Source organism: Microchirus variegatus (genome assembly GCF_963457635.1).
Source record: "Microchirus variegatus genome assembly, chromosome: 5".
NCBI classification, from domain to species: domain Eukaryota; kingdom Metazoa; phylum Chordata; class Actinopteri; order Pleuronectiformes; family Soleidae; genus Microchirus; species Microchirus variegatus.
Genome location: NC_139806.1, coordinates 21,306,009 through 21,327,869, shown reverse-complemented (window position 1 = coordinate 21,327,869; position 21,861 = coordinate 21,306,009). Strand labels below are relative to the sequence as shown.

General features: G+C 38.5%; 3 protein-coding genes across 3 annotated transcripts; all 3 read right to left on the bottom strand.

Annotated features, from left to right (window-relative positions):
* Nucleotides 1–1,390: 1,390 nt before the first annotated feature.
* On the bottom strand, nucleotides 1,391–5,509 carry LOC310927098 (protein THEM6-like). The gene is made up of 3 exons (XM_083889349.1): nucleotides 5,429–5,509; nucleotides 3,611–4,116; nucleotides 1,391–2,031 (listed from the first exon to the last, which is right to left on the bottom strand). The coding sequence occupies exons 2-3, from the start codon at nucleotides 4,112–4,114 to the stop codon at nucleotides 1,924–1,926; spliced, it is 612 nt and encodes a 203-aa protein (XP_083745475.1). The 5' UTR covers nucleotides 4,115–4,116; nucleotides 5,429–5,509; the 3' UTR covers nucleotides 1,391–1,923.
* A 268-nt stretch (nucleotides 5,510–5,777) lies between these two features.
* On the bottom strand, nucleotides 5,778–12,260 carry LOC310927097 (uncharacterized protein). Its single transcript, XM_083889348.1, has 8 exons — nucleotides 12,214–12,260; nucleotides 12,016–12,113; nucleotides 11,340–11,476; nucleotides 10,954–11,078; nucleotides 9,102–9,247; nucleotides 7,866–7,968; nucleotides 7,620–7,756; nucleotides 5,778–6,495 (listed from the first exon to the last, which is right to left on the bottom strand). The coding sequence occupies exons 2-8, from the start codon at nucleotides 12,027–12,029 to the stop codon at nucleotides 6,381–6,383; spliced, it is 777 nt and encodes a 258-aa protein (XP_083745474.1). The 5' UTR covers nucleotides 12,030–12,113; nucleotides 12,214–12,260; the 3' UTR covers nucleotides 5,778–6,380.
* LOC310927316 (uncharacterized protein) lies at nucleotides 12,190–21,271 on the bottom strand (the record flags this gene model as incomplete). The annotated part of the gene is made up of 18 exons (XM_083889610.1): nucleotides 12,190–12,335; nucleotides 12,495–12,613; nucleotides 12,934–13,079; nucleotides 13,985–14,188; nucleotides 14,349–14,412; nucleotides 14,617–14,728; nucleotides 14,815–14,951; nucleotides 15,306–15,456; nucleotides 15,685–15,820; nucleotides 15,959–16,102; nucleotides 16,443–16,574; nucleotides 16,908–17,100; nucleotides 17,423–17,526; nucleotides 17,607–17,758; nucleotides 18,271–18,408; nucleotides 18,531–18,698; nucleotides 19,705–19,834; nucleotides 20,780–21,271. 18 exons carry the CDS (start codon nucleotides 21,269–21,271, stop codon nucleotides 12,190–12,192), a joined length of 2,868 nt encoding a protein of 955 aa, XP_083745736.1.
* Nucleotides 21,272–21,861: the final 590 nt, after the last annotated feature.

Sequence of the window (21,861 nt, the reverse complement as noted above, 5' to 3'; positions counted from 1 at the left end):
TGATACTGTCAATCAAACTACTTAAAACGGGTATCTATTATGTAATGTAATGGCAAAATGTGCAACAAGTCCGGTCTTTATTTTTTTTTATAATTATTTTAAATAAATAGATCAGGGGTCTGAAACTCAAATGACCTGGGGGCCAGTGTGCATCTATTGTGGTCAAGAGGGGGCCGGCCTCGAGAACAAAAAGTGGGTAAAAAAAAACAAAAAACAACTGTTCACAATATTGGATCATGATATCACACATACACGCATACTTAATAATACTATTTATGATGCAAAATTAATGGATTAATATCAAAAACAAACATTTATTTTTTATATATAAATAATAGTGTGGACAACTGTAATTAAAATTCGTACCAGGAGCCGGCTCGGGCCCTAACAAGTGTATGTATACATGTAATTGAATGTTGTATATGATACATTGATTAATGGGATAATTATGACCAAATGTCTTATTATTACTGTTATAAAAACATTGCTAGCAAACATATATTATATTCTATCATCTCTCTGGCAGCTGTGCCTCAGCAACACACTGTGTTTAAAAGACGGTGAGGTCGTGGTCTATGTTTTCATAACAACATGTTATTAAGTGGGGGGGCCACATGTAATCGATTGGCGGGGCTGCCAGTTTGAGACCCCTGAAATAGATCGATATGGATAAGGGGAGTTCTGGCACTTATTTTTTTCCACTTCATGCACCAAGCTGACTGTTAACTTAGTTCAGAGCTACTGGTAATGTTTTTTTTAGTCTGCTTATTTAAACAAATGGATATTTGCTACAGGAACTAAACTGTGCTGATACTCATTCAGCTCAACGGCATAGAATGTGCTTATTACTCAGGGAGAAAGAGAAGAGGCAAAAGAATGAGAAGACAACCGTAATGCAACATTTAAGTGCAAAAACAGAGGCCACCAATAATTAGTTATGTCAGAATATAGTAAATGTAGACCATACCCTGAAAGCTTCATGTAAATTCAACAATCTTATGTTTGTTGACTGAATGTGTACTTGGTATTGACAGTAGGTGGTGCACTGACTGGCTTTGCAGGTTATCATCATGTACCGATTGGACCTAAAAAGAAGATGAAAGCCTGCTCTTCCCATGTATACTTTTGGCCACTACCATGGTTGCCGTGGTAACACGCATACAGATCAAAAGAAGGTGAGGGTGGTGCCTGTTTGGACGGAAGCCTGCGGACTGGTTACCGGGAATACAAAATGTGAAAATGTGTTATTATAATTCCTCATCCTAACATTAGGTCAGATCGCAACCTTCACAGATCCTGATGTGACACCAAGTTTTTACCAAGCAAAGTTTTTAAGAACGGTAAAAACCTTGAAAATGATAATGATAATGATGAAAAAAAATACAAACAATAATAATAAAAAATTATATTTCGAGCTGAACAATACTGCTCAGTGCTCAGGCCTTAAAAACAGTGGGACAATATAACTGATTAGACACTTTAACCAACTTTATTATTACTGTACATATTATAATACTTTTGAAAACAAACATTAGCATTGCACTTTTGTCTGATTTGTAGCCAAATTATAGTGCAATGTTTGTATAAAATAAATGTAACATCTGATTAAGGGAAAAAAAAGTAATTCTCAGTGAAAGTTTGTGAGGTCATGTGTGCACAAATGCATAGTGAAGGCATACACATTGATAAAGTTCAAAATATGTTTGTTGTAGTGCTTCTGTGGTACCTGAAAACCACTACTTTTCTATTAGTGTAGAAGTTTAAACCCTCTCAAAGCAATGCAATATTTCAAAAGAGTAAAGTAGGTAGTAAAGTGTTTTTCAAGTGGATTGAACGTCAGACAGCTGACAACTATGCTTCTTGTGGGCTGCTGTATAACCTGGTTGAAAACGGGGAAATCTTAACAGCTGCCTGTGCAAAGCCTTATTTGTTTTTTTCTTCAAGTCCACTCTCTGCTCTGAGGGTCTGGCTGCTGGCAGAGATGAAGTTGACCCAGTGTTGAAGATCCTCTGGAAACTCAGGACATTCCACCTGAAGAGAGCAAAGCATTAGTGTCCTTTAATGATCAATAGGTCCATTAAAGTTCCAGTATGGAACATTTAGGCGTTAAGTGGCAGAAATTGAGTGTCTCAACATTTAACAGAGGAGTCTGGTGTATTTAGCGACACTACTGAACACAGAAATTGTGAGCGTGTATAAAACTACGTCACAGCAGTTTTACAGAGTCGTTTAGCTGTAACTGTATAGTGGTAAAGTGCCATTTGATCATTTTTTGTTTTGTTTTAAACACCACAATCTATTTATTGAATTTTTAAGAACAGAAATGTTCTACATTAGTGACAGCATTCTGTTCAAAGAATACAGAAGCAAGAAAAATAATGTCCAAAGGAAAAGCATATTATTGGAAAAGCATATTATTATTATAAGTAAAAAAAAAAAAAGCTAAAAAGTATTTTTTTTCTCTCCTTATTTTTATCATATTGGTGTTTCATCCACAAAGGTATGGTGCTTTGGGAGACCTGAAGCAGTATTTTTAATATATTTATTCATTTAATTAATTTTTTTAAACGGAGTGTCCATATCTTTGTCGACATCAATTGTTTGGCAGTGTTGCTAACTACTGTCAATGAAAAGTAACTGAAAAGATACTAGATAGACAGACGAGTAAAGGAAAAAAGGAAAAAGTATTGAAGATTAACCGTGAAACAGAATTGTATAAGGGGAGGGGAAAATAAAACCTATTTTCACAGACTATCTGGAATCAATAATACAGATCAGTGATTGTTCTGAGACCGTCAGCTGTACATCCAAAGCTCGTTCTAGTCTGTGACTGTGTTCTCTGTGAGGTCACAGTGTTTCTCTCCCTCCCTGTGTCTACAGTCAGACTGATTCTCTGCCTGCAGCTCACTCATGCAGCAGAACTGACCATTTCCTTCTCAGAAAGTAGTTAAAATTATGCCAGAAAGTTGCAGCTTGCTAGATTTGTCGCAAGTTGCTTTTTCGAAAAAAAAAAAAAAAAAAAAAAAAAAAACCTGCCGGGGTCTGAAAAGTCGCTAAATAGCTCTACAGGTCACCAAGTTGTCGACACTGTCGTTTGATCCCGTTTGCTTTATGATAACTTTTATTTTATTTCCCTTCTTTTCCCCTGGCTCGGTTTATTCTACAATCTACAGCCTTTCAGGTCGCTTTGGGGGGTTCCCTGCGGATGAAGACATTTCCTGAAACGATGTGTACAGTAAACTTTCTTCAAAACGACAAAGAAAAAAACTGTTTATGATATTTCCACATGGACAGGGTCTTCAAGTTGCATGTCGCAGCAGAATATCCCTTACCTCACTCTTCCACTCCAAGTCTGTTGGGGAACCTATGCAGCCTTTAATGAGTATCAAAACTCGAAAACATTTTAGTTTGTCCTTAAAAACTTATGCTTAGCTAGTATAAATATAAAAAGATAATTCTGTGGTCATGAAAAGCAAGAATTCATACAACCAAGTGATTGTCCACTTACAAAAAGTAGTCATACTTTAATTTCTGCTAAATAGTACACACACTGGACCTTTAAGATATAATCAACATGCAATTTCACATGTACTGAAACCTTCTTACTTACCTTCCTTTTACAAAGGTGCTGCATAATCTTGTCCGGGCTGCTACGGATAAGATTCTGCTTGCAGTACATGATGGCACACACCAGCCCGTCTTTTGTTGACACAAATCTCTGCTCCAGGTAAAAGGCCTTGTCGTCCCAAGTCACGATCCGACTCCGAAGCTCGTACGCCTCTCCTACACACAGAGCTCTCCTGTAACGCGTGGTGGTGGCCCCCACAACCATCGAACCTCCGAGGGCTCGCAAGGCCTTCCACACGCCGTTACGCATGTAGAGAGAATATCTGGCAAAATCGCACTGGCGCAGGTAACGTGCATTGTTCATGTGACCCATGTCGATATCATGGGGAGTGACCCGGCCCGGAAGGACCTGCTCTGCTGTGACGTCCCAGATTGGAGGCTGGAACCAGGCGCGGATGATCACAGCCGCAACGTGAAGAAAGTACCACACATCCAGACTGCAGAAGAGAACCAGCAAGGCAGCGAGCACCCACAGCAGCCACCACATCTCTATATGGAAAGAACAAGAACAGGAAGTAGTGGTGTTATTATTATTATTATTATTATTATAATAACATGTGAATTATTGCATTTTTGTTTCATTACTTACTGCACTCATTAGATAAGTTGTGTAATTATTAAGACCTTTAAAGACATTTCTATGTTGTTGATGATTTCCTACTCAGTGTGGAGATAACACTCACCAGCCGGTTTATTAGGTACACAGGATGAGACCTAATTAAGTGTCAGGAGTGGCACTCACCCAGTGTGGTTTTAAACTCCTACAGCTTATTTGCGTCTACATTCATCCTCTGCAAGTCTTATTCTTGCCTTTCTATCATCATCATTATCATCATCATCAGGGCATTTTTACCAGTAGAATTGATGCTCACTGAATATTTTCTCCATTTTTAAAACTTATAGATCAGCAGTTTTTGAAATACTCAGAGCAGCCTGTGTGGCACTGACAACTGTCACATTAAAAGTCACTTAACCTTTCCTCCTCAATCGGATGCTCAGTTTGACCTACAGTAGTTCTATGTAGGTATTTAGATATGTTATGTGATATGTTAGGACTGCACACAATAAAACATTTTCAAAACAGTTGATTTTGGTAATTGTCATGATAAATGTCAGATGTGTTTCTGCTCCTGAGTGAAAGTTTAAAGAAACCCATAAATTGTGTTTTCATGGACATGAAATGACACAAATGGTCAAAAAAAACCCACACCAAATAATAAACATCCACGGTAAAACATTTGATAATTGATTGTGATAATTTGTTATACCTCAAAAGAATATGTGCAATTGCAAATAAAGATAGATTATACATACCTAATTTGAATTAGAAAACAAACAAAAAAACTGTATAAAACTTTAAATGACAGTTTTAAAAGGCATACGTTGCACATTTCGACAAGCTTACACATTTTCTAAAGGGCGCTATTTCAATTTTGAAACCATGAGTTAACTCAACTTTCTTGACATGAAAAAGTATTTCAAGATATCTGACGCAGCGAGTGAGCAGACAGACAGGTTGTGCGGGAAAATCAGGGTAAACTTCTCACCCTTCAACAGTTATTTCAGGGGAAAAAATACTACCGAAGATCGAAAACGCCAATATCAAAAAGGGCTCAAACTACTGCAATGTTATTTAAAAAATGTTAACACTGCAACTTTTCATGTCAGGACTTTGGTGAAACTACCTGCTGAAGTGAAGTAGTAACCACCACAGTTCCCAGTCTAACTTTACAGCGAACCGTCAAACTGAAAACTGCTCAAAATACACACGTTCTCGATGTAAACAATCATTTAAACTCACCTGCTCACTGATTCCTTCCTTTTCCACTTAGTCTGCAGACTCGACGGTGCTCCTCAGTCCGTCACTCTTCGCCGCACGACAAGACAGGCGAGAAGCTCACGTAGCTATATTTTATACGCTTCCGGTTCATCTTCAAAATAAAATGAATTTGGCCGCTGACGTTTTGTCGCAAAATAAACGTGAAGAGGCACACACTTAAAGTAGCAGAGTTCAATATTATGAGCTCAATTTAACCCTCTCGGGTTACAGGTTAATCAGCAAAACACGCTAATTTCACAACAGTTTAGAAACAAATGCTTTTTATTTTGAAGGCAAGTGACTACTTCCTAAAAATTGTGAATGACAAGAACTTCGGACCTTGAACAGTGGGGGCAGCATTGTACCTCTCCGTGTATAGCCTGTCGGAAATTATTAGACTGTTTCCTGCTACCAGGAAGTTATTACAATTTATATTAATATTACAATAAGTACCTCAGACTATGCACTATAAACGCTTTGTTTTCAAAACCCCACAAAAGAAATCAGGTAGAAATTGACAGTTTACCTCAAGTGAATGGTTATTGGAGTGCATAATAATTCAGCCCAGAAAAACAAACATTGCTGCAACATATTTTAACATTCAACACAATTCTTATCGATTTAAATCCTGTATACTAGGAATGACACAAGGACAAAGAACTCTCAGTGGAAACCAAAAAAGTTTTGTACATAACAAATAAACCTAAATGTTAGCTTATGTCTGTACTAGATTATACATATTTCCATTAACTTACATATTTAGATTTAGATTTTAGCAACTAGTTAATGAATAGTGTGAAAAGCACAATATCAATAAAAACTACCAAGGTGTGTTGAAAAAACTTCAAATGCAAATTAAGATGAATGTTGGTAGAAAACAAACAAAAAACTATAGAAAACTTAACGTTTGACAGCTAATTAGTCCTCCACAGCTTCACTGAATTTGGCGGGATCGATGGTCCTTCACCATTTTCTTCATGTCCCAGTCTGTTGTTATATAGGTAAGGTCAAGGTCATGTCCTGGACCAGCCATCGGGTCATACAGGTGTCTGTAAGAGAAGACACTTTAAACCCTGCTGTTAAAGAAAAGGGGGTTTCATGCAGCATCTAAACAGACAAACTAAGCTGGCAGATGTAAAGTTAAAACCAAAAAAAGAAACAAGCGGAAGACGTGGATTTGAACCTGAAGTAAAAGAGGGGACCTGGATGTCCTCAGTGATTTTAATGCACACTCTAAGCATGACTAACCCAGAATATGAATCAGTTATTTTCTTCCCAATGTGGCTCCCCTTTATCATGGATACATATACACATTAGGAGAGTGATACAACATGATTTAGTAAATGGTCTCATCAAAAGAAAATAATTAAAAATGCATTGGTCTCCAACTGCTCTGCCACACAGCATCTGGAAAAACGGCAGGGCTGTCTGGTGTCTTGTGACTGTTGTTACTCTGAGTGCTCTTTCCTTCCTCTGACAAGCCAGATTGTGCATAGACTGTGCAGTAGGGCTGTCAACGAATATTCTAAATTTTAATATACTGTGTTTATAAGATTCGATTGTGAAAATGAACATTCGAACGTGGGAAAAAAACACATCAGCGGCTGCTTTGATGATGATTATAATGGGCAACTGGGCGCACTGGTCACAGGAGTCGCACATGCAGAGCGTGAAGCAGATGGCAGAGAGAAATCTTCCCGTCCCCGGATCCTCAGTGCGCTGTGAACGCCTCTTTTCCTCTACCAGGAATATAGTGATAAAAAAGCGATCGGCACTGACCTCTTCACATGTGGATTCAGGGTAAAAGTTCTTTTACCTTATTTTATTTAAACAACGGGCAAGCGGGCGAGCGAGCGAGATGTCTACGGTCTTAAAAGTAAACCCTCTGTGCTGCTGATGTTTCAGGATCTGTCCCACAACATAAACATCATCCACTGTGGTTAAGCAAATATTGAGAGTAGTTTACTGAAATAAGCAGTTGTTGGCACAATATTAACAGTCTGGGTCACTACAGAGGAATGATAAGAGACAACCAGATGTAGTAAATGAAGAGCACCAAACACATTCACTTAATCTCTATCTATATGTAAATAAAAAATATGCATAAAAACGGGCCGATGGAATCCCACCTACATCATTATGAATTATTTTCATCTATGGTAAATTAACTCACAGTTTGAGGTGTTCCTCAATGGCTTTGCGTTCATACACTGTGCCATATGCAGTTTTCACAGGATCAACAAACATCTTCTTGGTGAGTGGACACATTAGATGTTGGGGTATGAACTGTGGCACAGGATCCACCAGTTTCTTCATATTGAAAAAGACAAGATGTGTTAATGTGTGAACTAAAAAACTGCAAGACAATAGTCGGTGAGTTGGTAACTCACCAGCTTTGTAAGCATGTTAGTTCACTTACCTTCTCCATGTCATCCAGTGAATTTCCTGCAGTTTGCTGTGTGTGTCTTCTGGCCTCTAGCTCGTACATCTCACGGTTTGTCAGGAACTCCTCAGCCAAAATGCTTCCAAAAGATAAGTCAAAAACCCATATCAGTGAAATAAAAGTGAGATACCTACAGTAAAATCTGATCCTAGCAAAAATTGACATTCTAGCAGAATAAGAGACTGAAGAAAGACTACAGATGAGGTGAAGTGAAGGCAATGCAATGAGTAGGGCTGGGATTACAACAAATGTTTACATTTAAATCTTTTTCTTTTTTTTATCTACTAAAGACAATTATTCATATAGGGTACTATGCGCAAATGAATGATCTATTACACAGACGCGGACCAGACACCTCTGTTAATTGAGATTTTAGACATTTCCCTGGTAATTGTTAGAGTTTAACCTGTTTTTAGAATTGTTGAATAGTTTTAACTGATCTACAGTGTTAGACATCTCTTCCTGTGAAGGTGCTCTTGCTGTTTTCCATGCACGCTGCCATGTTGATATTGTCAGAGAACTAGTGGGGAAGGGGAGTCAAAGGAAAAATCGATTTTCATTTTTTAACATCGTCCAAACAAATACATTTGAATTCAATCACCCAGCCCTAACACTAAAATACTGTTATGAATATTTGTTTATAAATACACATTTTCTCTCACAGGACTAGTATGTATATCCTCATCTCTGTACAAAGATTCTAGGTGAGGGGCGCTCCTGCTGACACCATGATCAAGGACTGAGGGCAACAGCTGACTCAATCTGCAACTGCAAGTGCTTCTGCCCAGAGAAGTAAACAAGAGCAAGACTGGGAGCTGTTGATCTTGGAAAACAGTTGATGTTCCCAGAGACTGTGGCTGCAACAGCACTGAGGCCGCAGGTCATTCTATAGAACTTACGGAGCCCAAAGAGGACAATAAAAGAAACAGGGCAAAGTATCCCAAGCTGGTGCGAGAATAGATGGTTTGCAGACCAGCCCCTCTGCAGAGCCTTTAACATGATGGGCATCACAGGGGCCAACAAGAGAAGGGCAATCACCTTGGCCAGTGACGCAGCAAATGTTGCACTGAGGTTGCTGTGTCACCTGGGTCACCTGAGCAAAGGTGTGTGTTAAGTGAAAGACCCCAAACCCGGAAATGGAAATAAATGCAGCATATAACGATCCAGATATAACATAACCATGTGATATTTCTGAATATGTGCATTAAAAACCTGTCCAGTGGGTCGTCAGGCTCAGGGACGATGAGGAGTCCATAGACAGCATCAAAGATGTCTCTCATGGTAATGTTGGCATTGTAGCTGCGGTCAAATATGCTGTGGCAGATACGGCCCACACTGTTGACGTTGCAGTGGTACACCTGTCAGCCTGTGTTAAGGAAAATGTGCAACCAAACAAAAAGAAAACACCACCCACTGTGCTGTTTATACAATCATTTCAGTTGACCTCATATACAACTACAATCAGTGACGTGCGCAGACATTTTGGGGGGCAGGTGCTCAGTGAAAAATAAGGGCACTTTATGCGGCATGTAGAACTGACGGCTGCATTATTATAGCAGTGTGAGATTTAATAGAATAATAATAGTTTTAGTAATAGCCTATTTTTTAAGGTTGAATATAGCCTATTAAGGCAAATACAAGATTACTGCAAGTCTTGTAACATAGAAATAACTTGTTGGTACAAAATAATATAATTAGCTAAAAAAAATAGCTTAATGCCTAATTTAGTACAGCCAAACCACTTTTTGTAGTTAAAATAAAATGTGGACTGCTTTTAAGATATTTCAGTAAAATTAGAGAAACAGTTCAACTTTAAAATCTGAGCTTTAAAATGCCCTAAACGGTGAACATGACTCTTGACTGTGACCTTTCATCTTCATCTTCCTTCTTGCTGCTGGTGGATGTTTTTACCCAGGAGAACAGCGAGCTGCTCCCCTGGGCTGCCTGCTGTAACTCCCTTTGTTTTTCCTTTCTTACCCTCTCCTTTCTAGACATTATGCTGCAATTGTAAATAGACCAACAATATGAATAAGACTCTTTGGTTATATTTCAACAAAGCACACGGCTACTGTTTCTGTTTGTCATTTAGCAAATACATTTATAATAATAAAAATAATTATAAGTGTTAATTATGTAGCCTAATGTAAACCTATACAACAGCCTACTAAATATTCATCTTAAGGAAGCATACTGATAGATTCACATGCTGTAGGATACCAATGACAAACTCTAGCGGTGTTCATCATCACGTCATATCTATTATTGATTTTGGGTAGCTTCTAGCTTGTTAAGCAGGTGAGCAGTCGACTAATTTATGCCCAGCTGTGTGGCGTTGAGAGAGGCTACTTCACAGCAGAGACAAATAAATGCAAGTTATAGCTTGGCAACTGAAGCTTAGGGGGCAAACCACACACTCGACTCGGTTCATTTATGTGTTACCTGGCTGGTGGGCAGGAGAGGAGGTGTGCACGGGCTGCAGGCTGTGCACTGTCGCCGCCTCCGTTTGTGTCCGCTCTGCGCGTTCACGTTGACAGAAGTGTGTGCGGGTGTGGTGGGGGGTGGAGGGAATATTAATTGGGGCATTATTATCACACACTTTTAATCGACGAGCACTTATAGATGATCATGTTAGCATGGACCACAAAAAAAAAAAAACTTTCAAAAGGGCACTTGCTTGGTCCTGAGGGCAAAGGGCAGGTGCTTTAGCACCACCTAGTGTCTACCTGTGCACACCACTGACTACAATGGCCATCTTGTAACTGTTTCACATCAGCCAAGACACCTTTTTATCTTAGGACGTTATTATACAGTTGATTGACTTGGTTGGACATAATTTAAAAACTGGGCCTTTTTTTAATCTTAACTACACACCAGTACAGTTTTCAGTATCGCACCCTGATACTACCATGGTGACAAAATCTGTTCAGACAGAAATAAATACTTGCCAAGGTACTAAAAACAGCCTCTATGGGTCTCTTAGACGCACAAGGTGAAAACAATGGCAGCAGTGCTGTTGTGACTGGTAACAACTTTCCATTTGTTCCATCATATTTTGGCAGGATACTTGTGTGACAAAGCGAACAAGTGGAGGCTTCACTGGGTAATCAGGACCAAACTGACCGTACAGCTCAAACACTCCTTTCTCATACGGTGTGTCAGGAGGGCCCTGCATGAGAATCCTCCAAAATGCTGAAATGATAAGTAGAAACACAACAAGTGTCTAATTTTTCAGAGAAGCGATAATTTTCAGGGTTGCAATGTAGCAGTGAAGGGTGGTTAGACATAAACCACCCCAATCAGGAGTGAGGAGTGCAATTTAATAATGAACTGGTAAATGAAAAAGTGAGTTCCATGTTTTAGTGCATAAATTCCATGTAAATAAACACGTGAAAAATACTTAAGACCAGGTTCTGTTTTTGGAAGAAGAAATAACAGAGACATCTCACTTACTGAAGTCCGATTCTGAAGTAAAGACTCTGAAGAAGGGATGTGGATCACAGTGCAGGCTCTTCAGCTCCTCAAGGATGCGTCTGTCCTTCTCCATTAAACGCTCATCCTTCGACTCCCGTAGCTTCTTTTTCAGAGCACTATTTGCAAGAAAGAAAATGCTTTAAACATGATGAAAACCTCCAGTAAAAGCCATATATCATTAACAGAAAGACTCAACAATCAACAATTGATATTCATTTAATGATTCAATTCTTTTTTGGGGCAAGAATAATCTCTAGCCAACACTTAAATTTTTTTGCTAGTTGGACAAACAATTATGCTGACATCACCTTTTTTTTTTAAGTACTCTCTTTTACTTGGTGGTAGAGATAGTTGTGTCAAATCATTATCCTGCTGCAAGGCTGAAATTATGAAGCAAAAAGCAAAAAAAAAAGGCATCGACCACTATGTAAAATCAGACAACTCATTATCTGTTTTGCTAGCTTGAAAACGCAAGATGTTACACCTTGGGTTAAACGTTGTACCGGGCATTTTCTTTCATATTATTGGACATTTAAAAGAGTGATAATCAAAATAAAGACTGCTGCAGCAACTAGATGTGCAATAATAGATTTCATATTTGACATTACAGACAAAGGAGAATGCAGAAGGTTAGATTGATCATCATATCTCTTACCTCTCTGTCCCCATCACTTTGGTCTTCAACTGATTTGGCAAGGATATCTCTGGATATTCATCATACCCGTGAGTTGCAAAGATGCCTGTTAAAATGCGCTATCAAACAAGAAAAAAGCACATGATAAAACTATAAGCTTGAGCTTTTGTGATGCATTCAATGTCAAGGGCATTCTTAAACATAATTACTTCCACAAACCTCACTGAGAGATGATGCATCAAGTTTTGTCTTGGGTTTCCTCTGTTCCAATGAAAGAACTGTCTCAATCTCAAACAGCTTCAAACCCTCTTTGGTTGTCTCTGGTTTGAAACAGCAACCACCTAGAAGAAACATGATAGGTGATAGGGATGTTTGTTATCTTATTTTACTTATTTTCATTATATTTCTTTAAATGCAGAAAAAAAAAAAAAGACTACCCAGTTCCTAATCTGAAACAGATATTGCGTCATGGCATTTGAAAATTGACAATAAAAGCTTACCTGTTGCATTGCTGATTCCATGCAGCATATTGTTCTCCACGTTTCCGAGAAGGATTGAATCCACAATGATGTTAGAGTTCAGCAGTTTTTCTGTTATTGCAACTGGCTCGATTGAGGATCTACAAGAACATGAACATATATCTAGATCATGACCTCAGCTGTGTCCAAACAATATTAAATTTAGTTGACAGTACATACAGCAAAATGACCAGCATCAACCTGAAATTATCAGGTATGTATTCAAATGTAAAAATAGATAATACCAACTACTAAAAGCAGATTACACAGTGAACTAGATAACACAATTAGTTGGCTGGCAAACACAAATACACATTACTCAACACCTGATTAACAAAAGATGAACCAGCTGTTTGTTTCTGTAGTTTAACAGTTAAGTGATAGTGCAGCACATACGCTCTTAGAATGGAGGGACATTTACCCAGAATCAATTCCGTCAGTGAGACACATGATGCGAAGTCGACAATCGGGAAACTTCTCCTTGACCTTTTGCAACTCCAACAGCCCACGGCGTAGGGCATCGTATAGCAGAGTGCATCCATTTGGCTCAAGGTTACGGATGTGTACCTAACATTTGCATTTCAGGTAGATTACAACTAGTGCTGTGCAAAAGGTTAACGTGCGTTAACGAATGACAGTTTCCATGACGACTGACCGGAAAAAGACGCAAATTACGTCATATTTACACCCGAGTCCAGGCACAGTTTTCTAGTTAGCTACATTAGCTGCATTAGCTCCTTTTAGTGCCGGTTAAAAACTGCGGCCAGCACGCGCCTGTTCCAACAAGATGCAAGTACACGGTGGAACAGCACCTACTAAATCCTGGAAAGTCTCGAAACTTGGCTGCAGCACAGATTACGAACTCCCCGCAACAGAACTCTCTGATCTCTCTCTTTGAGCAGTTAAATAAAGAGATCAGTTTATCTGATGCATCTGTTATTCCCTTAATTACAGCGCTAAAGCATCTTCTAGACTGAGATCGTGGTGAAAACAATGAAAAGTGCGCTCTTGAGAATGTCAACATGTTTTACTAAAATCTCCTCGTATCTCCTGTATTTCATCGCGACTGTACTTGATCCTCGTCATAAAGATCATTATGTATGTGTCATGTGGGGGTGTGGACCGGACTTTTTTTTGAGTCCTTAGTCCTTTATTTCATGCGGCCCAGCCTCACCAGGACTCTAACTCATGCGGCCCCCAGGCAAATTGAGTTTGAGACCCCTGCTTTAGAGACTCATTTTAACAATCGGGAGTCACGTAAACTTGACGTCACGCGCACCTTTTTCCGGTCAGTCCTCATGGAAACGTGTCATGCGTTAACGTTGACGCAGTTAAACGCCGTTGACGCGTTCACGTTTGACAGCACTAATTACAACTGTAAACATTTCAATTTTGCTATGCCAAGAAACAGAAAAAAGGAATAATTGCTGAGGATGCCTATGTGTTAAAGGATGGAGCACATGAACACTTACCTTGAACTTTTCCAAATTCTCCGTAAATGTGTGGAGAGTTTTGACCATTGCGTCAAACTTCACAAGGCCAATGACATGATGGAAATCATAAGCCATGCTTCTGGATGCAAAGTTGTCAAAGAGCTCCTTCACAGCATTTATTTTCTTTATTCCTGCATTCCCATAGCACTCCTCTTCCATGGATGAGCTTGTATCTATCAGTACCTAGTGAAAAAGTTAAGAATAAGGATGTGCTGTAAATGTGCCTCAAACTGAACACATCAATCCGAACCATTTTTTTACCCTGAAATGCTAGGTTCATATGGCATGTTGATGTATTAACTGAATTGTTTGATTATACACTGACATCGTTGAGAATTATTACCAGTATGGCTTCCTTTGGAGTCCGAGATGTGATAAATGATCCATCGGCTCTTTGGTCACCAGTCCTGTGTTAAATGTAAAAAAGTTTTAATTTGAGAAAAATAAATATAAACACACAACAATATAATTGTGCAATAGATTGTGTCAATAACACATTATATGTCAATCACAAAATGCATTCAGGTAGTAAAATCTGTGGACATTTTTTTTAAATTGTATACTGATGAATGTTATAATGGTTGTAGTATATGCGAGTTTCAGGTACTCACATGGCTGCCAGTACATTCACATCCACCGTTTTCGTTTTACTATCCAGACAATCGATCACCATGATCATATCTGTGGATCCCTTGCTTTTACCGACATAAACTCCAAGGTTGTCTAACAAAAAGACAAGTACAAAACAGAAGCCATTAAGACCAAGGACACAGCAACACAGTATCATGCTGTTTACACAAACTAAGTACCTTCACTCAGCAGAACAAGTCGAACATCATCGAATCCGAGACCCTTCAGGTGTAGAGGTGGAGTCACATTGAGAACAGGGAAAGATTTCAATCCCTCTACCATTTTTCCAAAAGTCTTCTGAATGTTGAGCTGAAAGCTGTAATTATTGAGATTAGTGACATTTAAGGCTTGAGTACACCTTTACATCTAACTTCTGCTGAAGAGATGAAACTGAGTTTTGTTCTTTTTGTTTTTTTAAGTTAAAGTTGACCACTACACATCAAGTCAAGATAATTAATTGAAAGACCTTGAGGAGCCCAATACTGTGTGTGAACAAAATATGTGATGAGCAATGCACTGAAATCATTGTTAAAGATACTATATATTTGAAAAATCCAGACTGAATGGGTACTGGGGTACTGTGTGGATAGCATTAAATAAAAAAAAAAAATAATAAAAAAAAAAGGAATATCAACTGATTACTGAAAAGTGAATCCTTAAAAGTACATACTTCTGACCGATAATCCTGTCCAGATAAATCCAGAGATGATATATCTTGACGGATGGCGGTATGCTGAGCAGGATCTTCTCGATGTCAGTGGCCCTCTCTAATGATGCTTCTTGCAAAAACTTTTCAGTGCAGTTTGGAATTTTCTCCCCACCTGAACCAAAGGTCATTAAAATTAAGCCATTAACACACCATTCACAATTAAAGCTAGAATTAGGCTCCATTTTCCATACCACTTTTCTAAATACATCCATAATAAATTTGTTTATAAACATGATAAGCAACTATCAACCTACAGCCAATATATTTATACCTATGGCATAATTTTAGTCAAATAATAGAGAAATGCTTTATGATGACATTATGTTTGCTTTAGTTTTACCTTTGATTTTCTGGAGAACGCATGCCCGTTCAAAGACAGTAGGAGGTCCAGGCACTCTGACTGGCTCACAGAAACGGTCTCCATCTACAGGTGTGAGTGTGACTGGTGCATAGTTCTCAAATTCTGATGAGCGTTTCTATTAAAACACAAGTGATCATTTAATAAAAAAAAAAAAAAAAAAAAAAAAATCAACCAATAGCTCAAATGTACCTTATTACAGAAAAAGGTGCTGAACGGTACATGCAGTACATCTACACCTCATCTGCAATCTTACCTTTGCTTTTGAAATGAGATGTGCCCAGCAACACAAGGAATACTCAAAGACATGCACGTCCTTGACAACTCTTTCTCCTCGCTGTGAGCCAAGTTCGGGTAGAAGTTCTCTGAAGAGCATGTACAAGCCTTCAACAACTGAAATCTACAATGCAGAAAATAAGATATTGGCAATCGTGAATAAAATGTAAAATGTGAAAATGTTTTAAAAAAAGAAAGAATTACCATGTGAGGTTTGCACTCAACTGAAGGACATATGTTTTATTTTCCTCAGCTCAAGTTATATAGTAAAGTAACCAACTAGCTCCACATGTCATGAATTATTGTAGCATCCAAAGTATCCTCACTCTAACATGACAGAATGAAAATGTATCTTTTCCAAACTCCTACTGTATTAAAACAAGTTTCTTGTTGTCTTTTTTTAGTCAGTACAACAGAACAGACACTGAAGGTAGAATTAAAAAGAACAATCTCATACAGTTTACCTTCTGGTTCCTTGTGATCTTTCCATTCCTGTAGAGTAACTGATGCAAACTCTGGGCCAGTGGACTGCATCCAGTCAGTTGTCTTATATAGGCAATCAATTTATTGTGAACAACGCCTGAAAAATGCCCTTTCTAAAAGAAGAAAACCCAGCAATTAAAAACGGGTTGAAAAATAGCAGCAGGGTGCTGTATGACAGCTCATCATAATGACAGAGCACCCACTGCAGCCAAGTTATGAAAGAATGACCATTATCAAACAAATAAGGTAATAGTCCTCGAGTACACACAATCTTTGAATTCAATTGTAAATGTAAAGAACTTGTCAGAAAATCACCAGCAGACTGTTCAAGGGCCAAGGTAAGTGTAATTGCCTTGAGTATTAACCAAGTAATAACCAAGTGTAGTATGTAGCTTTATACAAATAATGAGGTAAAAACAAAACATTATGTATATAAAACTGGTTACCACAACATAAATTGAAGATAGGAGCGTGCTGATTCCCTTCTGGGTTTGTTGGACTGAAGTCACAATGTCATCAATGAAGAAAGTCTCCTTGAAGGACCACTCCTCATCATTCAATGTGTATAAAGAAAAGGCAAGTGTTGACCCTTCAGTGATTCCACAGCTTTGCAGTGTGTTAGTTTCATCCTGTGGACCTCTGTAAATATAAGCAGACCAGAGAACACAGTCACTGCTCCAGTGCCAACTGCCAAGATGGGGTACACCCTGGACAGGTTGGCAGTCCCTTGCAGGGCCAACATACAGAGACAAATGACCATTCACTCTCACTGTCAATTTAGAGTGTAAAATTAACCCAATTCATGAGGAGAATATGCAACTTTCACACAGAAAGGCCTTTAGTCAAACTGGGATCCAAACTGGCAACCATCTTGCTGTGAGGCAACAATGCTGGCCACTGCAACACCATTTGTTTCATCATAACAATGATCAAAATAATTATATTGATAAAACTGAATTACATGTAGTGCAGGACATGTGCTGGGATTCCACTTGCAGCTGCCAGTTGGTGTTTCAGAATGATTATAGTGTCAGTTTCTATGTTCACCATCACTTCAAAGTTGCCCTAAACACAGGAAGACACATGTTTAGTATACAGATGTTATTTTGAAGAGTTCATAAATTGTACATGTTAAAGACAGACACCTTGAGCATGATGTGGCATCTGATAACATCTTCTCCAGAGGCTTCAACAAACTTTTGCTGTGGAATTTGTGGGAGCTCTCTTAGGTTTTCCTTTGGTGTAAAAATAGCATAGATCATGTCCCCATTTTTAATGTGCCTGTCCTTCAAAGACCCTGTATTTAGAGACAAACAACAAATATCGATGATATGATAACTTTCTATTTCAAATAAAACTGTACATTTTTGACACAAGGCTGGGTAACATACATCATTAATTCAGAGGATCTGGCACGGGTAAAAATGAACTAAACTCAGGCAGTTACAAAATGCATATGCTATAGATGTGCATTATAAAATAAATCACTCTAATCCAGGTAAAACTACTTTTATTTTGAAAGTCAGATGCCCGTTGGTTCTGTTGGAACTTCACAGGTATGGGCTGACCCATGCAGGACTCTGGAGTGAGCAATAATAAGCACTAAAGGTTGATAAAAGTTATGTAGCCCTTAACAATCAGTGTGTGTATTTAGATTATAGGTTAAAACATCAAATGAGGATAGTAATAGCAGTGAAGTTTACTTGAAATACAATGTTCCGGTGGTATTCATAAAAAAAAAAACACTGAACCTAAATATGTAACAGTACTTAAACAAAAGGCATTTAACAGTAAAAAGTGTTGTCTCACATGTGTTGAAGAAGGGATCATCTGTGAGAGACATCCCATCAATGGTGTAGAGACAGACTCCTGTGCTCCTGCTCACATTTTCAAGGTGGCAGATCCTCGACATCAGATCTTCAACTGTGTTCTGAGCAGGATCAATACCTAAATACATACAAACAGAATAATTAAAAATAAACTTATATATACTTCAAAAAGGAATGTAACAGGAATCATCAAAGTAATAAACGAAAAATAAATATATATAAATATAATGTCTTTCTGACCTTTTATATGTTTTGGTTGAGGACATTTGGGGTATGTGTACTGCAGAGAGAAAACTTCCAGGGATTTTTGCACAGATGACACTTTTTGAACTTGGGAATCTGAAGTTCCATGTGTTTGAATGAAGCTTTTCATTGCCATGAAGCGATTCTTTTCCACTTGACTTAGTCCTGTGAATGTGAAGAGAGAAAAACAAAACAAATAAGATGTTCTCCTGGGGTCTGTTTCACAAAGCAGGTTCAACAAACTCTGAGTCTAACCCTGAACTCTGAGTTGATCTACTCTGAGATAGGAAACTCTGAGTTTTCGGTTCCACAACAGCTGATTTGAGTTAGTTTGTTCAACTCGGAGTAGTTTCACCTGGAGTTAAGCGTGTGCACCACAAGTATAAAAAGACAGCATCAATGGAGCCCCGATTCGACGAGTCACCATGACAACGGGGAAGCGGAGGGTGATGTTCTTCACCCCACTGGAGCTGGAAATATTAATGCGCTAATACGGTGAGTTTGAGCAGGTTTTTAGAAGGAAGTGTAACACCGCTGCAGCAGCAAAACTATGGGAGAACATTGCTGCTCAGGTCAATGCGTAAGTTTAAATATCGTCCTTTGCACAATCACAATAATATTACAGGGGGAAACTGCTTGAGTAGTAGCCTATTAATTTATTTCATTTCGGTGTAATCCCGCGGGGGGAGAAGCGCACTTGGCAGCAGTTTAAGATGAAACATAAAAACATTGTTCAAATCGGTAAGACCTCTGTATAATCTCATGGGGTACCTCATTTTGATCATGTTTTACATTGTGTTAATAAGTAAATATGAAGTGGCTGTTTGACTGTACAGTTGTTTTATCCCCAACATAATGCTGTTTTCACACACATAAATGACTTCTCATTTATATCATGTTCAAGTGCTCTGCATCTCCAACTTTGTATAAAAAAAACTCCCATTTGCAAAAAGACGCAGCCAAACGGTTGGTAATGTTGGAAATGTAAAGACGGATTAGGTTGTGTATGTAAATGATGGACTGTGACATGAAACGGTACCGCTCAAAAAGAAAAGAGTCTGGAAATGCAAGAACATCTCTGATAGTCATCTCCCGACGAATATTTAATTCTCTGCACAGTAATGCTGCACCTTCATCCACAGGATAATTGTCAAAAGGACATGTCTCTTACCCAAGTTCTGCAGATCTTCATCTGTCACACTATCCAAGAAATCTTGTTCATCTTGTACACCCATCTGAAGAAATATACTGTGGTAGGATCCCAGTCTGTACTGATTGAGGAGTTTGAATAGTGCGTCCACCTGAACAGAGACAACAGGAGATTGTATTCCTTTACAGTCTACACTTTGAGTTATTCACATATAACATGGCAAATAAAAACACACGCTACTTTATAAATAAACCTGTTTGTGATGCTGCCTTCTTTGGAAACTACTTTACACATAACAGTATTCATAGTCTCTTCCAGTATTCATATTGTATCCTGTTAATGTTCACAGACACTCAAACGTCAAACAAACTTACAGTATGTGGATGTTAACTTAGGTTGGAATTTGGAGATTGATTCTAACTGCATAGCTGAGGAAATCTGTTGTATGTTGTTTTGTTGTTGAAACCCTGACTTATTTATGGTTTCTCTGAACTAGTTCTTAAGATATGCTGTACGATGTCAGAAATTACAGTAATTAAGTATGTTGGTTGTGAGCACACACACACTAGGATATGAGTTTAGCAGCATTCCTTCAGATTATATGGTTTATTTAATAGAAGACATTTTTTTATCTGTGTGATTTATATGAGACCATGTGACGCAGAGTGTGCCGACCCAAAAAATGTATCCTGTCGAATATTTAGCATGGCACAATATTTTCTTCATTTTAAGTATTACAAAGAGGGGAACCATCTCATCTTGACATGCAGCCAAAGATCATGCAGAGCAGCTGTGAGTGATTATTCCTTTTGTTTTCTTTCTTTTAAAGGGAGGGCATTTCATGAGGAAACGAAACCTAAGAAAATGAAACCAACACGATAAGTTTCAGAACCAGACCGGAGCTGCAGAAAGGAATAATTTCAGATTTTATGGACATTATGAAGGAGGTCTATGAAAAATACATGAAAAATTACTCAGCCACTTCTTACTCCACCTGCAAGTGAAGCTGTCCATAAACATATTGGAAACATAAAACTGAAATGAATAAATACTTAGAATAATGTCTGATAAATATCAAAACAATGTTCAAACTCACGTTCTGTGCTGTTGTCTCAGCTGCTTCTGTGTCAGGGCTCTGTGGGCCCAGCTTCCCTCTCAGCTGATGCGAAGCTGGGATGAGTTTATGTGCCTTTCCACGGAAGCCTTTTTCATGGATTTTCACATGTGAGACACAATACGACTCTGAACAAGCACGGCAGGACTTCACAGCTTTGCACTTGCAGACACTGCATTTCACCTCAACAGGTTTGGTCAAGTGCTGGGCTGCATCTTGAAATCGGGTTTTCTTAATTTTTTCCACCAATTCAGCCAGAACGGTGTTCCTTTTCAGCACAGGTCTTGGATTAAACACCTGCCTGCACTGTGGACAGCTGTGCTGGCTCTTCTGCTGGACTCCATTCCAGTGTTCTTCAATACAGCCCAAACAATAACTGTGACCACATGGGATCGTAACAGGGTCTCTCAAGACTTCCAGACACACGGAACAACAAAAATCCTCTTGCTCGACAGAAATTGTTGCTGCAGCCATTTCTGTCGCACTCACACAACAGAAACTGGGAGAGGGAAATGTGGGCGTGGCTTACAAATGTGGTGACAAGTGCTTCTCGAGTTTCACCTTCTGTGATCACAGCCAGTAAACAAAGTCCTAAGTAAAGCAAACAGATCAATACATTTATTTAAAAAAACATTTCCATCATTTTCCACCATAAAATTGCACCAAAAAAAACACATTAGCATGGATAACATTGGCACCCTACTGATGTAGTGTTTACAATGTGCACCATATGAAACTAAGTTAATTCCTAGTTTGTTAACCAACTAGTTGTTTTGAGTGACATTTTTTAGATTGAGATTTGATAATATCACCTTTTTTGAGGTTTGGGTACAATTAAAGAGAAAATAATCAGCTGCTTAATCCAATATGAAAATAATTGTTAGTTGCAGCACTACTTCATACTATGAGTATTGTGTCATCATATTAATTTTATATAATGTATATAATTTAACACTCACTGGTACATACTGTATGGAACTCCTATGGTGGCAGCAATATGGTATTTTGATACCATGTCTATGTACCTCCTCCAACATTTTTACTGACTGAACTGAAATAAGGGG

Coding starts and splice junctions, on each gene's coding strand:
- LOC310927098 (XM_083889349.1), bottom strand. CDS start 4,114: ATGTGGTGGCTGCTGTGGGTGCTCGCTGCCTTGCTGGTTCTCTTCTGC. Junction 2,032..3,610: donor AGCACCTTTGTAAAAGGAAG/GTAAGTAAGAAG, acceptor TGCTCTCTTCAG/GTGGAATGTCCTGAGTTTCC.
- LOC310927097 (XM_083889348.1), bottom strand. Junction 11,079..11,339: donor TACTTCAGAATCGGACTTCA/GTAAGTGAGATG, acceptor TTATCATTTCAG/CATTTTGGAGGATTCTCATG. Junction 6,496..7,619: donor ATTGAGGAACACCTCAAACT/GTGAGTTAATTT, acceptor CTTCTCTTACAG/ACACCTGTATGACCCGATGG.